At 41.7% G+C, this 16,163-nt stretch overlaps 1 protein-coding gene across 2 annotated transcripts in view; it reads right to left on the reverse strand.

Annotated features, from left to right (window-relative positions):
* The window catches only part of CERS6 (ceramide synthase 6), a 317,168-nt gene that overhangs the window by 61,234 nt on the left and 239,771 nt on the right, over nt 1-16,163 (reverse strand). For both annotated transcript variants that reach the window (XM_029225099.1, XM_029225098.1), the window contains exon 6: nt 13,961-14,053. In XM_029225099.1, the coding sequence (XP_029080932.1) occupies nt 13,961-14,053 (93 nt within the window). The remainder of the gene's footprint in view (nt 1-13,960; nt 14,054-16,163) is intronic.

Raw genomic sequence — 16,163 nt, forward strand, 5'->3', positions numbered from 1 at the left:
GTTAGCTCTTCTCTAAATGTTTGATAAAATTCATCTGTGAAGCCATCTGGTTCTGGGCTTTTGTTTGTTGGAAGATTTTTAATCACAGTTTCAATTTCAGTGCTTGTGATAGGTCTGTCTATGTTTTCTATTTCTTCCTGGTTCAGTCTCGGAAGGTTGTGCTTTTCTAAGAATTTGTCCATTTCTTCCAGGTTGTCCATTTTATTGGCATACAGTTGCTTGTAGTAATCTCTCATGATCCTTTGTATTTCTGCAGTGTCAGTTGTTACTTTTCCTTTTTCATTTCTAATTCTGTTGATTTGAGTCTTTTCCCTTTTTTTCTTGATGAGTCTGGCTAATGGTTTATCAATTTTGTTTATCTTCTCAGAGAACCAGTTTTTAGTTTACTGACCTTTGCTATTGTTTCCTTCATTTCGTTTTCATTTATTTCTGATCTGATCTTTATGATTTCTTTCCTTCTGATAACTGTGGGTTTTTGTTCTTCTTTCTCTAATTGGTTTAGGTGTAAGGTTAGGTTGTTTATTTGAGATGTTTCTTGTTTCTTGAGGTAGGATTGTATTGCTATAAACTTCCCTTAGAACTGCTTTTGCTGCATACCATAGGTTTTGGGTCGTCGTGTTTTCATTGTCATTTGTTTCTAGGTATTTTGTGATTCCCTCTTTGATTTCTTCAGTGATCTCTTGGTTATTTAGTAGTGTATTCTTTAGCCTCCATGTGTTTGTATTCTTTGCAGTTTTTTTCCTGTAATTGATATCTAGTCTTATAGCGTTGTGGTCAGAAAAGATACTTGATATGATTTCAACTTCGTTAAATTTACCAAGGCTTGATTTGTGACCCAAGAGATGATCTATCCTGGAGACTGTTCCATGAGCACTTGAGAAGAAAGTGCAATCTGCTGTTTTTGGATGGAATGTCCCATAAATATCGATTAAGTCCATCTTGTTTAATGTATCATTTAAAGCTTGTGTTTCCTTATTTACTTTCATATTGGATGATCTGTCCATTGGTGAAAGTAGGGTGTTAAAAGTCCCCTACTATGATTCTGTTACTGTCCATTTCCCTTATTATAGCTATTAGTGTTTGCCTTATGTATTGAGGTGCTCCTATGTTGGGTGCATAGATATTTACAATTGTTATATCTTCTTCTTGGATTGATCCCTTGATCATTATGTAGTGTCCTTCTTTGTCTCTTGTAATAGTCCTTATTTTAAAGCCTATTTTGTCTGATGTGAGAACTGTTATTCCAACTTTCTTTTGAGTTCCAATTGCATGGAATATCTTTTTCCATCCCCTTACTTTCAGTCTGTATGTGTCTCTAGGTCTGAAGTGGGTCTCTTGTAGACAGCATATATAAGGGTCTTGTTTTTGTATCCATTCAGCCAGTCTATGTCTTTTGGTGGGAGCATTTAATCCATTTACATTTAAGGTAATTATCGATATGTATGTTCCTATTACCATTTTTTAAATTGTTCTGGGGTTGTTATTGTAGGTCTTCTCCTTCTCTTGTGTTTCCTGACTAGAGAAGTTCCTTTAGCATTTGTTTTAAAGCTGGTTTGGTGGTGCTGAATTCTCTTAGCTTTTGTCTGCAAAGGTTTTAATTTCTCCGTCAAATCTAAATAAGATTCTTGCTGGGTAGAGTAATCTTGGTTGTAGGTTTTTCCCTTTCATCCCTATAAATATGTCCTGCCACTCCCTTCTGGCTTGCAGAGTTTCTGCTGAAAGATCAGCTGTCAACCTTATGGGGATTCCCTTGTATGTTATTTGTTGTTTTTCCCTTGCTGCTTTTAATATGTTTTCTTTGTATTTAATTTTTGATAATTTGATTAATATGTGTCTTGGCATGTTTCTCCTTGGATTTTTCCTGTATGGGACTCTCTGCGCTTCCTGGATGTGATTGACTATCTCCTTTTCCATATTAGGGAAGTTTTCAACTATAATCTCTTCAAATATTTTCTCAGTCCCTTTCCTTTTCTCTTCTTCTTCTGGGACCCCTATAATTTGAATGTTGGTGCGTCTAATGTTGTCCCAGAGGTCTCTGAGACTCTCTTCAATTGTTTTCATTCTTTTTTTCTTTATTCTGATCTGCGGCAGTTATTTCCACTATTTTATTTTCCAGGTCACTTATCCGTGCTTCTCCCTCAGTTATTCTGTTATTGATTCCTTCTAGAGAATTTTTAATTTCATTTATTGTGTTGTTCATCATTGTTTGTTTGCTCTTTAGTCCTTCTAGATCCTTGTTAAATGTTTCTTGTATTTTCGCCATTCTATTTCCAAGATTTCGGATCATCTTTACTATCATTACTCTGAATTCTTTTTCAGGTAGACCGCCTATTTCTCCTTCATTTGTTTGGTCTGGTGGGTTTTTACATTGCTCCTTCATCTACTGCGTACTTCTCTGTCTTCTCATTTTGCTTAACTTACTGTGTTTGGGGTGTCCTTTTCGCAGGCTGCAGGTTCGTAGTCCCGTTGTTTTTGGTGTCTGCCCCCAGTGGGTAAGGTTGGTTCAGTGGGTTGTGTAGGCTTCTTGGTGGAGGGGATTGGTGCCTGTGTTCTGGTGGATGAGGCTGGATGCTGTCTTTCTGGTGGGCAGGACCATACGCAATGATGTGTTTTGGGGTGTCTGTAAACTTATTATGATTTTAGGCAGCCTCTCTGCTAATGGGTGGGGTTGTGTTCCTGTCTTGCTAGTTGTTTGGCATGGTGTGTCCAGCACTGAAGCTTGCTGGTCGTTGAGTGGAGCTGGTTCTTTGTGTTGAGATGGAGATCTCTTGGAGAGCTCTTGCTGATTGATATTACGAGGGGCTGGGAGGTCTCTGGTGGACCAATGTCCTGAACTTGGCTCTCCCACCTCAGAGGCTCAGGCCTGACACCCGGCCAGAACACCAAGACCCTGGCAGCCACATGGCTCAGAAGAAAAGGGAGAAAAGAGAAAAAAAATGAAAGAAAGAAAAAAAAAATTATTAAAATAATTTAATAAAAGAGAGCAACCAAGCCAATGAACAAAGCCACCAATGATAACAAGCACTAAAAAAAAAGGACAGACAGAACCCTAGGAAAAATGGTAAAAGCAAACTTATACAGACAAAATCACACAAAAGCATATGCATACACACAAAAAGGAAAAAGAAAAAAATATATATTTTAAAAAAGGAAGAGAGCAACCAAATCAATAAACAAATGTACCAATGATAATAAACTCTAAATACTAAACTAAGATAAACATAAAACTACAAACAAATTAGATGCAGAAAGCAAACCCCAAGTCTACAGTTGCTCCCAAAGTCCACCGCCTCAATTTGGGATGATTCGTTGTCTATTCAGGTGTTCCACAGATGCAGGGTACATCAGGTTGATTGTGGAGATTTAGTCTGCTGTTCCTGAGGCTGCTGGGAGAGATTCCCTTTCTCTTCTTTGTTAACACAGCTCCTGGGGCTCAGCTTTGGATTTGGCCCCGCCTCTGTGTGTACGTTGCCTGAGGGCGTCTGTTCTTCACTCAGACAGGACGGGGTTAAAGGAGCCGCTGATTAGGGGGCCCTGGCTCACTCAGGCTGGGGGGAGGGAGGGGTACGGAGTGTGGGGTGAGCCTGCGGCGGCAGAGGCCAGAGTGACATTGCAACAGCCTGAGGCGCGCCATGTGTTCTCCCGGGATCCGTGTCCGTGGATCTCAGGACCCTGGCAGTGGTGGGCTGCACAGGCTCCCGGGTGGGGAGATGTGGACAGTGACCTGTGCTCGCACACAGGCTTCTTGGTGGCTGCAGCAGCAGCCTTAGCGTCTCATGCCCGTCTCTGGTGTCCACGCTGATAGCCGCGGCTCACACCCATCTCTGGAGCTCGTTTAGGCGGTGCTCTGAATCCCCTCTCCTCGCACACCCTGAAAAAATGGTCTCTTGTCTCTTAGGCAGGTCCAGACTTTTTCCCGGACTCCCTCCCGGCTAGCTGTGGTGCACTAGCCCCCTTCAGGCTGTGTTCACGCAACCAACCCCAGCCCTCTCTCTGGGATCTGACCTCTGAAGCCCGAGCCTCAGCTCCCAGTCCTGCCCGCCCCAGCGGGTGAGCAGACAAGCCTCTCAGGCTCGTGAGTGCTGGTCGGCACCGATCCTCTGTGCGGGAATCTCTCCGCTTTGCTCTCTGCACCCCTGTTTCTGTGCTCTCCTCTGTGGCTCCGATGCTTCCCCCCCCACCCCCCATCTCCGCCAGTGAAGGGGCTTCCTAGTGTGTGGAAACCTTTCCTCCTTCACAGCTCCCTCCCAGAGGTGCAGGTCCCATCCCTATTCTTTTGTCTCTGTTTATTCTTTTCTCGTTTGCCCTACCCAGGTACGTGGGGAGTTTCTTGCCTTTTGGGACATCTGAGGTCTTCTGCCAGCATTCAGTAGGTGTTCTGTAGGAGTTGTTCCACATGTAGATGTATTTTTGATGTATTTGTGGGGAGGAAGGTGATCTCCACATCTTACTCCTCCACCATCTTGAAGGTCCTCTCCCAAAGACACTTTTGAAAACACATGTAAGTGAGAGACTACCAAATAGAACAAGGTCACTTCTAGAAGACAGGAAGAAAAGGGGGATCAGGAGCAAAGGTGAGGATTAGCCATGAGTAGAAGAGCTTCCTCCTCTTGGGAGGCCAAAGAGAACGATATGAGATGGGTCTGTTTATATTTAAGGGGATAGAAATGGAGGAAATTCACCAAGTCAAGGAGTTAGAGCCATAACAAGCCAAAGTAGGTGTTTTCCCAAGACTCCTAGGATGACTTATGGGAAACCCCCCAAAGGAAGCAGAATGACTAAATCTCCCAATGAAAGTGATACCTTCCAAGCATCGGTGGCACCTCCTGAGAGAGGGTGGGATCCCTGAGGCCCCAGACTTAAGGACCCAGAGCCCTGGACCAGCAGCATTGTGTGGGCCTGGGAGTAGGTCTCTCTGTAATGTGGTGATGATGTGGCTCCTTGCACCACGCTGGAAGAAGAGGTTCCTGCTGTCACCCTTCATGCCCTGGAGAGCAGTGTGTGCCACTGCACTGCCCCAGGGCTGTCCAGGGGCTGGTCATCTAACTGTGAGATCTAAAGACACTTAAGAGCCTCTCGCCTGGCCAGGCACCTGGGAGTATGATTGCTGGAATAAGCTACTAGTTGAGGCAGCCTTTGAATAAAATCTCATAAAATTGCCCCATACAATATTTTTTCTTTTCCAGACAATGCTGTTCCATTGTTGGCCCACCAGCCTGCACACAGCCCTAGGTTGCAATGCTTTGATCACAAATGGTGGCTTACTAAAATGAACTGCCTCTTCTTCCCTTCTTTGATTCTGAAGTCACTGTAGTGAGAAAGAAACAGGACAGAGGACCCAGAGATCTGCCTCGGAAGAAACCTAAGCTTCGAGGGCAGGATATTGCTACTCCAGTCACAAGTGGACACACAGAACACTTTGGTGCCTCTGTGAAAGAGAGGTTAAGTGGCCTGCCTGCCTGTGTCTGCAAGTAGCAGCACTGGGGTTACACAGAGAGAATTCTACATCATCCTCCATCCCTCTCGGGATGTTCAGATGTCATCTGGCATGATTTTAGCTTTTCAAGCAAAGAAAAGAGACGCTGATACAATCTGAGGCACTACCCGAGAGTCATCTCCTTAGGAGAGACTTAAAAATAATCTAGATGAGCAGTTCTCAAACGTTTTGGTCTCAGGAGTCTTTTATATTCTTAAAAATTATTGAGGACACCAGAAAGTGTTCGTTTATGTGGGTCATATCTATCGGTATTTACCACATTGGATATGGAAACTAAGAAATTTAAAAAACATGTAAAACACATTTATTCATTAATTTTAAATGAAGTTCATTATATGTTAATTAACATAATATATTTACGAAAAATATTTTCCAAAATTAAAAAGAAAATCGTGAGAAGAGTAGCCTTGTTTTACATGATTGCAAATCTCTTTGATGTCTGACTCATGTTGGATTCTCATCACTGCATATATATTCAATATGTTTCCCTGTTATTTTGGTTAAAGTATATAAAGAAAATCTGGTATCACACAGTTGGAAAAGGGAGAAGTACTTTAACAGTCTTTTCAGATAGTTATGGATATTCTTTCTTGATACTGTACCAAAACTCGACAAGAGGGATATTCTTAAAGGTTAGTTGCAATGTGGAATTGAAAACTGTATCAATAAACTTTTCATATTCTATTACATAAAATCCTTTGGTCTGTCTTGACCTTCAAGTGGATCTTTCACTCAGGCATAATTTTGGAGCATCATGCATTGTCACTTGGAAAATACTGGCTCACGGAGTTAATGAAACAGATTGTCACATAGTATTTTAAAAATCACATTTACTAATATCACTATCAATCTCATGAGAAAAGTCTTTAAGTATTGAGAAGCTATCAAGGTCTTGCTGTTGGACATAAGCTTTTCTAAAAATCTAATTTTTTTCTTGAAAGCTTGAGTTGACAACAAATAATGTCAATGGTTTTACTTGAAACAACCTTGAAAAGTTCACTTTGTGCTTTTCAAGAATGTGTCTGCCAAATACACAAGTTGGAATAAACATAGTTTGTCATTCTTTCAAGTAAAAATGAGATTCTTTGGGGGAAAAAAGCAGCTAGTACGTCCCTCAATGCAAACCACTAAGTACACATGATTTTTCTTGAGCACACTGTACAGTGTTCTGCCACAGAAGCTCTTTTATGCCTCCTTCCCATTTCATCACACAAAATAATTTTTAAAATGTATACTCAAGAATAGATATTAATCAAATTAACACTTTTTACTGCTTCAACAAGAGCATTCTCAAGTGAAACTGACATTTTATTTTCTTCCTGCAAGCACACGGCAGTGAGGAACACAAAACTACTCATACTGTTTGGTGCCACTGCTAGCAGTTTTGCCGTTACTTTAGCATGATTAGTGCAAATTTCAATGCAGTAAGAAAGGCAAATGACATCCTAGTATTATTATGAAGTCAGTTTTAATGTTGCAGATCTCCTGAAAGGGTCTCAGAAATCTCCAGGTGTCTGCAGACCACACTTTGAGAACTGCTATATAGACAAATGATTTCCAAAAATTGTTCTAGGAGATGATAATCAGCCAGCTTATTAATAATAGCTGCACAGTCAGGATAAGCTAGGTTATGAGGCAAAAAGAAAGCCCTTAAAATCTCAGTGGTTTATACCAAAGGCCTGTTTCTTATTTACTACATGTTACCAATTGGCTGGACAAAGGGCACTCTGTTTATCACCATCACTTAGGGACCCAGACTGATGGAGCAGCCTCCATCTCAAATGTTACCAATCGCTGTACTAGAGGGGAAAAGAGACTCTAGTGGGTCTCACACCAGCAATTACATTACATTACTGACTGGAGTCCGTTCTGCTTACAGCCTACCAGTCACATGGCCCCATCCAACCACAAGAAGGGGCAAGGCTGAGTACAATCCTCCATGTGCCTGAGAGTAGAGAGCTGGCATTATTTGGTGAATCGTATTAATGATTACAGTTAACAGCTGACATACACGGTGCATTTGTTATGTGCCAAGCACTGTTTCAACAGCATGTGTCACTTATTTATGCTCTCAACACTCCCATGAGGTCAGTTATATGAACTCTGTTCTTTGGATCAGGACACAAAGGTACAGAGAGGGAAAGTAACTTGCTGAAGGTCACACCAAATTAGAAGTGGTGCTGGGCAGGTAGATGGACTCCAGAGCCCATGATTTTACCCTCTAAGAAGCCATATTACCCATAATTTTTCCCCAGGCTAGAACAAAATGAGAGAAATAAAAACTTTTTCATAATGATAAATGGAAAGGATTGTCCTTTATTACAAGGTGCCTTTTCTCCTTTAAAATATTAACATGTTCTTTCTTTTATGAATTGATGGTAGTAAGTGGTAGGTACTTTTAAAATTTCCTTACTAGGAAAAGTAAAAGGTTGGCAACCTTAAGTTAGTCCCTTTTCCTAATTAATTTTGTTCACTTTAATTGACCAAAAATACGAAAATTTGTGAGCACTAGTTTGGGAGGTTTTTTGGTTTGTTTCTGGTCTTAGCACTATGTTTTGATTCAACCCAATTTTGGTCATTATGTGCTAGGTACTGCTCTGAGCTCTGTCAAGCATTGTACTAGATGGTTTCATGGACATTGTTTTCTTTAATTCTATGCCATACTGCTTCCTTATTAAATGATTAAAAGATGCTTTTTTTTTTTTTTTTTTTTTTTTACCCTAAAGCTAATTGAAGCAGGAAAGATCTGGAGCATGGCAGGCCCTCAAAAGGCAGCTGAAGCGCTCATAGCAATGAACACCGGTTATTTTCTATGCAAGTTACTAAAGAGCAAACACAAGCCTGTCAATAAGTTTCTTGCTAAACTTAATCACCATCTTCTCTCTCTGTTAGGGATCTTTTATGAGATGTAGATTTTCTCTCAGGTTAAAGACCAAAAGAGCAACAAGCTGATTTCACCAGCTGGGCCCTGGAACTCGGCCATAGATGATTTCCTGCAAAGGACCCCGAACACGAGCAAGGTTCACTGGCTAAGGGCCCAGGCCATCAAGCCCAACAGCAGCTTAGTTAAAAGGGACACAGGGCTTGGATACAAGCAAGCTGTTCTGAGCTCCATCACAGTCATATTTATTAGCTTCCATTAGAAAATGTAGATGTACGGGAGAAATACTCATGGTAAACAGGTGCTAAAAGACAGAATCTTAATAAATATTAAGCCTTGGGAAATAAAAGGTGATTCAAACAATATTGAATCCCAAGAATATACCTATTGTTTTTGAATAAGGTACCTTAACTATTTCTTTCTACAAAAGAAGGAAGGAAGAAAGGAATGGAAGGAAGGAGAGGAATGGACAGAAAAAATAAGTAAAAAGTAAGTAAGGAAGGAAAAATCTTCAAAGATATATATATATACCTTGGTGGCATATAATAGAATACTTAAATTTTAAGTCCATTATATTAAATGACTACATCTTAGCTAGTCCCTTCCCTCTGTGGAGATTAACAGTATGTATATTGTCACTGACCAAATAAGTACCAACCCTGGAAATGATCAAGAGAGACAGTGCATTCTGTCACCACAGGGATGAAAGTTCTCCAATCTTTTTTTTTTTTTTACATCTTTATTGGAGTATAATTGCTTTACAATGGTGTGTTAGTTTCTGCTCCATAACAAAGCGAATCAGCCATACATATACACATGTTCCCATATCTCTTCCCTCTTGCGTCTCCCTCCCTCCCACCCTCCCTATTCCACCATCATTTTTAAACTCCAGATTCTATTTGGAAACAGAGCAATTAAAAGAAAAAAAAAAAGATGGCAATACTAGGACGTTTCTAGAGGGGAAGAGTTTGTGAATATAAAAGCCATTTTTAGAAAGACTCATGAACCAATTAAGTCACTAAGAGTTATTTCTGAACTTCATATTTTAAGGTACTGATTCTAACAGCTGGAGGCGTGCATTTGGATCAAACGTTTATGAATTCTGGTGGCTATTTGAAAATGGCTGTTCAAGTTCATTGTCATTTAATAGGGCAACTGTAGAAATATTTTTATAACCTTTCTTTTTTTTTTTTTTTTTTTTTTTGCAGTACGCGGGCCTCTCACCGTTGTGGCCTCTCCCATTGCGGAGCACAGGCTCCGGACACGCAGGCTCAGCGGCCATGGCTCACGGGCCCAGCCGCTCCGCGGCATGTGGGATCTTCCCAGACCAGGGCATGAACCCGTGTCCCCTGCATTGGCAGGCGGACTCTCAACCACTGCGCCACCAAGGAAGCCCCCTCTATAACCTTTCTATTTAACAACCCTACGGAGAGCCTTCAGAAGTTGATCTCCATGCTCTGTTGTCAATGGATGTCTTCAAACATCTCTATTCTATAATTAGGAGGCGGGCTGTTTTTAGAGGGTGAGGGTTTAGTTAACAGTTGCAACATAGAAGGTGGGGATGTATTTGGCAGGAGAATATACCATAAATCCTCGCTGATGGCTGGAATGGCAGGTCCTCTGGGTGGGAGGGCAGTGAGGAGGGAACCACCAGGGACCTGCAGTGACAGTCAGCAAGATGCAAAGGAGAAAAGCAAGGGCTACAACTCATTAATGAGAGGTGGCAACAGAGGAGAAGGCCTTCCTTATTAAAACCTGTGTGGAGTAACAAGCATGTACGGTAGTAGCCAAATTCCCATTTTGGGCAAGAAACAAGAATAAGCCAGCTGCACCATGAACCTGCAAAGGTACTCGGACCAAGGGAAGAAGGGAGGGGTGCCAGATGGCTACAATAAGCTATTAGCGTTGACCAGGAAAACGTATGTATAATTAATTTATAAACACTGACAATATGTACAGGCCTAAATCAATTCCATGGACCTCACTGCAAAAATGCCCCTTTTTGAAGGTCTTCTCTACACTGATGCAAGGTAAGTTAAAACCATAGAAAATTATACGCTTCAAACCTTGAAAATAATCCACTTATAGTAACTATTAAGAAGATGGTCATTTGGCTTAAAATAACAAAGCCTCTATGAGTCCTCGTGGCTCAGTGAAAAGACATGGTAAATGCATGTTAGGAAGCTCAAGCAAGCAGAAGGGGCTTGGTGACTTTTGGTGCAGCAACGGCTCCCTAGGACTAGGCTCTTGGGGGCCCAGTAACAGTCAGTTTTGCCTTCATTAATCTCTTTGACTTGAGATGGCATCCCTAATTCTCATTAAGCAAAAGAGGAACTAATAAAATGGCAAAGAACTGCAGAAGGCCTACTATTTCTAATGTCAGGAGCATGGCCAGGCAACACAACGCAAGAATTGTGGACAATATCTCATCTATGAGTGAATCATGGACCTTCGCTTGGTAAACTTGGGCTCTAATTGATTCCCACATTGCACAACCTTGAAAATTTTGCATAAGTTCATCGGACATCAGTTTTCCCAACTACAAGACCAGAAGAATAGTCAAGACTCCTTCTTTGTTATACAACTGTTTTCTGTGACAACCTGGAAAAAAATGCTTCTCAAAAGAAAATACAATCTGTATTCTTCAGCCTTAAAAAGGAAGGAAATTCTGACACATGCTACAACACGATGAATAAGACATTATGCTAAGTGAAATACGTCAGTCACAAAAGGACACATACAGTGTGGCTCCACTTAAATAAGGTACGCAGAGTCGTCAGATTCATAGAGACAGAAAGTAGAATGGTGGTTGCCAGGAGTAGAGATTGGGTGAGGAAGGAATGGGGAACTGTTGATTAATGGATACAGAGTTTGTTTTACAAGATGAAAGGGGTTCTGGAAACTGGTTGCACAACAGCACGAATGTGCGTAACACTACACACTTAAAAATGGTTAAGATGGTAAATTTTATGTTTTGCATTTTTCCCACAACTAAAGATTTCAAAAATAAATAAATAAATAAAATGCACAGTGGGCCTGGCACAGTGGAGACCATCAGTCTACAAGTATTGACCACAGGAATGAACAAGGCTCCTCATATAAGAGAGACGAGATCTAATTGGCATATCATCACTAAAGGATCTTTAAACGTTTTGAGAAATGGACCCAGAGCATTTGGTACAATGAGTAAGGGAACCACAAATTACGTGTGTCAATGAGTTATCTGCTATGCCTAAGCCTTAGCTCTTGCAGGGACCGTCCACTTCTGAGAATCAGGTGACATATACCACATTAAGACCATGCTGTCAGGAAAGACAGCCTTTTGCCAACCAAGTAAGCCACTGCCATAGGAGAGTGGCAGGAGTGTACCTGGGGAGGCGATGCAGGTACTAGGGCTGTAGACTCCTAAATGCTTTTCAGCTGCCACATGGATATTTTACAATTTGGCAGATTACCCATCTAACCAAGAAATGGAATGTTATAGTATTGCGCTCTATCACAATGCACAGTCCTGTTTGCAAAGGAGCCTGGGAGATACCCATGAGTAAGGGAGAAGACATTCTGATGAGTCCCTTTATTCATTCACCCTAAACTTACTGAGCCCCACCATAAGCAGGTGCATTGACAGTCACGAGGGATACAAAGATGAACATATCCCGCTCTTTGCCCTCCAAGTCTGGTGAAGGGAAAGAGGCAGGTCACCATACCATTAAAAAGTACAATATGGTTAAGTATTGGGCACTGGTAAACTAAACACAGAGGAAGAAGTGGTCAAAAACCATGGGAATGAAGAAGGCTTCAAAGAAGAGACTGCTTTGGGGCTTGGTCTGGTCTAGGAGGAAGGGGAATAGAGTAGATTCTAGCCACAGGCAAGGTCTTGTAAAAAACAAAGATGTTATGGAAATAAATGTGTTTGAACAATGGTGAGAAGATATCTGTAACTAAGACATGTGTGTGTGTCAAAAGAGGGAGAGAAGGGTGGGCGATAAAACTAGAGAGGTGGGTTTGAATCGTGGTGACAACCCTGAATATCACTCCAAGTAGTTTGGCTTTGACTTAAGGTTTGAGAAACATAACTCTTAGATGGCAGGAAGACAAGAATGACTATTTAGATAGGAGTGCCATTTAAGAGGCCGTTGTAACAGATTAAGCCAAAGTAAAAAGGACTCTAAACGTGTCAGTGATACTAAGGAAGTAGGTACAAGGGGTGGCAAAGAGGAGAGCGAAGGAAAACGTCTAGCTTACATGACTGCCTGTGATAAAGATTACTGGAGGAAGAACAAGACTAGGACAAGATGATGTGTTCGGTCGGGAGCACTTTGTAAGGTTCAGTCTCCTCATTCATAAAAGGAAAATAAATAATAAGTGATAATAAAAGGAAAATAAATAAATAATAAGTGATCAGTCTTACTTATAAATAATAAGTAATAACAAGTGATCAGTCTTCGGGCGGTTGTGAGGATTAAATGATAAAATAACAAGAAGAACACAATACTATCACTTATGATTAGATTTGTGGAAGTGTGGACCCAGAGAGGATTTGGGACAGGAGAGAATCATTTGGGAGTTATTGGTATAGAAGTTATGGTGACAGTGCTGGAGGGTATGAACCTGGATCACCCAGGGAGATGATGTCCTGTAATCCAGGACCAGACCCTGGTGCACGCAAGTATGCAGAGCACGGGGCACTGGGATGGAGACCAGCAAAAATGACTTGAAGGAATGATCCAAATATGGGAACCTGGAGAAAATAGCTTCACGGAAAAAAAAAAAAGTGAATAGCCAAAAGTGCCAATTCTGCCCAGAAGCTGGTAGGATGAGAACTAGAATGAGTGGGTCTAACACTTAAGAGGTCAAGAGTACCCTCAGCAAAAGCTATTCCAGCGGAGGGGAGGGGTGAAAACCAGACCACAGTTCGCTTAGGAATGCTGTGTTTTCCTAATGTATTTTGACATTAGATAACTCTTTAATTGGGGAAATCTTCATTCTATAGGGCTGGAACACTGAGATTTTACTCTCTCCCCAGGAGCTACAGATACAATTTTTCTTCTTTTTTTTTTCTTGCGGTACGCGGGCCTCTCACCGTTGTGGCCTCTCCCGTTGCAGAGCACAGGCTCCGGACGCGCAGGCTCAGCGGCCATGGCTCACGGGCCCAGCCGCTCCGCGGCATGTGGGATCCTCCCAGACCGGGGCACGAACCTGTGTCCCCTGCATCGGCAGGCGGATTCTCAACCACTGTGCCACCAGGGAAGCCCCAATTTTTCTTCTTTAATTTGGAGAACAAAGGGACTTGTGAATCAGACTGAGAGGAAATTAATGCTGTTAAGATTCACTGTTATACTTTTTCATGGAGAAAAGAACACTAGGTTTGGTGGGGGGGGGGGGAGAGTGAAGAGACAATGGGAATAAAATATAAAACAGCACAAACAAAAGTAGAGAATTTTCTGTAATAATGCCGAAAGTTGTACTAATGCAGTACTGATGGGAGAACAGAAGTGAGTGCCTTTGAGACTCTATATCCATCTGCCTAGGGCCATGAAAGACACCTGTTTACAAGCCCTTTACAACACACCCACTCTTACCTTTCTTTTGATATCAGTGAACTGGGAAAACATTAAAGACCAATAAAACGACAGCTCCAGGATATAATAGTAGTGAAGGTCAGGTGTGAGTGGCTGAGGATCAAAGAGAAAAAGGCAAGATTAATAATTAATAGGAAACCAAATCTGTGTGTCAAACATCTCAAGCTCAGTACTGAAAAGTGACATTGTCTTACGCCTCCACAAATTCTGGCCCCATTCTCTCTGTGGATAAGGGAGCTTTGAAGGACGCCTATAATCCACAGCTTGATGTCATTAGCTTTGTTTCATCTCCAACTAAAAAAGTGTCAATCAGTATGAACATTTGGCATTGGTACCCGATTCACCACTCATTTTAACAATTGCACTTATGGTACTTAGACATGAGTCTCTAAAGATTCCTTTAGGCAACCTGCAAAAAAATTCTAACATATACACAGAAAGAGTAACTCTGGACAACTCCTGTGAGATTCCACAGCACAGGGACCAGGGAAGGTGAAAGAAACTGGAGTACGATATGGGTCACTGAGACATAGTTTCAAATTCTGCCTTAATTGGAGCTTTCTTTTCTTTAGGAAATGTTCTGTACGTTGTAAATATTAAAAAAAAAAAATAAGATAATTCAAAAACATTTATTAAAAGGTCAGGGGGACAAGGAAGCTGCTAAGAGATACTAGACTAGGTGCCCAGCCAGGGAATCTGAGTTTGAGTCCCCACTCCACAGCTTAAGTAGGGCCTTCGTTTACTTATTGGAAAATGGAGGTAACACCTGCTCTACCTGCCTCACAGGTCCAGGAATGGGGAGAAGCTCAGGGAAGCAGTGGAAGTCAGTAATATTTATTTTGCACATAAATCCATAAAAACAAAACAGAGTTTTAAAAAACCATTTTTGATGAGTTGTTTTGAATTGTTTCATTGGGTTGTAATGAAACAACTTGCTTTCCCAGAATGAATGAAAGACCTTTGAAACTCATTACATGAATACCTCCACACCGCTGCACACAAGGTGTTGAAACTGAAATGCTCTGTAAACCAATAGCAGCATAATAAGTGACCTTTGCAAGAAGTCAGCAATCACTTAACTACCAGCTCTAAGCATGGACATCAAGAAAAACAGCTGTCCCCCTCATTCATCTTTGTCGACAAAACACACGGGGACAGGATCCTCTCCACTCAGTATGCCATTGCAGGGCACAAAGAGAGGGGTAAATGACAATATTCCAAGTATTTAAGATAGTAAACAGCAGTTGGGCCTGTGAATTACAATTGTGTACAGTAAGTCATTGCTTTCAACGTTGCTTTAGTCTTGATCAGATAGCCCTGGAATGTTCAGCTTTCTCTGACCATGTCATGTTGCTGATTTAGTCTTTCTTAATTTGAATACACTACATGAAAGAGATGGAAATGCAAACTGGAATCCCATTTCAACATGTCCCTAGCCTTGAACCTACCCGAGGGGTAGCCAGCACCAGACCCTACCCGCTATTGCAACACTGTGTGTAATAGAGAACTTGCAGGGCACACCTGCTCCCATTAACTCTGTTAGACCAAATGCCTCTAAAAAGACAACCCAAAGAATCCCAAACTCAAAAATCCAAATTGCTTATCACAATGTCCGTCTCTTTATCACTAAAATACCTGGTTGTATTTGTTTCTCTTAAATAATATATCCCAAATGAACTAGAAATTCTAGAAATATTTCAGCAAGAAATTTCGAGAACAGTCCCAGCTTTAATATTCAAATAGTAACTGAGCTAGGGACCACAACACATGCTAATATTACTGAATTCATGGACAGAGGCAAAGGTATGCCTGTGGGCTGGGATCTGAAATGCTCCCTGTCTATGATTTTAATCTCATTTTCAATGATGTTATTTTTGTCTACATGTAATGGGACAAGCCCATTTTTCTGAGTTCAAGGAAATAGTGCTTTATTTACAGCTATACAGGCTGCTCCTAAGCCACAGAGTGAACCAAACTCAGCACGCCAGCTCCAGCTCCTCCCTTGAGCTCTGCCCGCTAGCTGCCGAGACAGGCCAGGGCTGTTATCCGGTCCTGAGTGACCCAAAGCAGACTGGCTGTTAGAAAAGGAATTATCCGGGCTTCCCTGGTGGCGCAGTGGTTGAGAGTCCGCCTACCGATGCAGGGGACACGGGTTCGTGCCCCGGTCCGGGAAGATCCCACGTGCCGCGGAGCGGCTGGGCCC

Source organism: Monodon monoceros, unplaced genomic scaffold (assembly GCF_005190385.1).
Source record: "Monodon monoceros isolate NGI ecotype Baffin Bay Population unplaced genomic scaffold, NGI_Narwhal_1 Super_Scaffold_16, whole genome shotgun sequence".
Classification (NCBI taxonomy): domain Eukaryota; kingdom Metazoa; phylum Chordata; class Mammalia; order Artiodactyla; family Monodontidae; genus Monodon; species Monodon monoceros.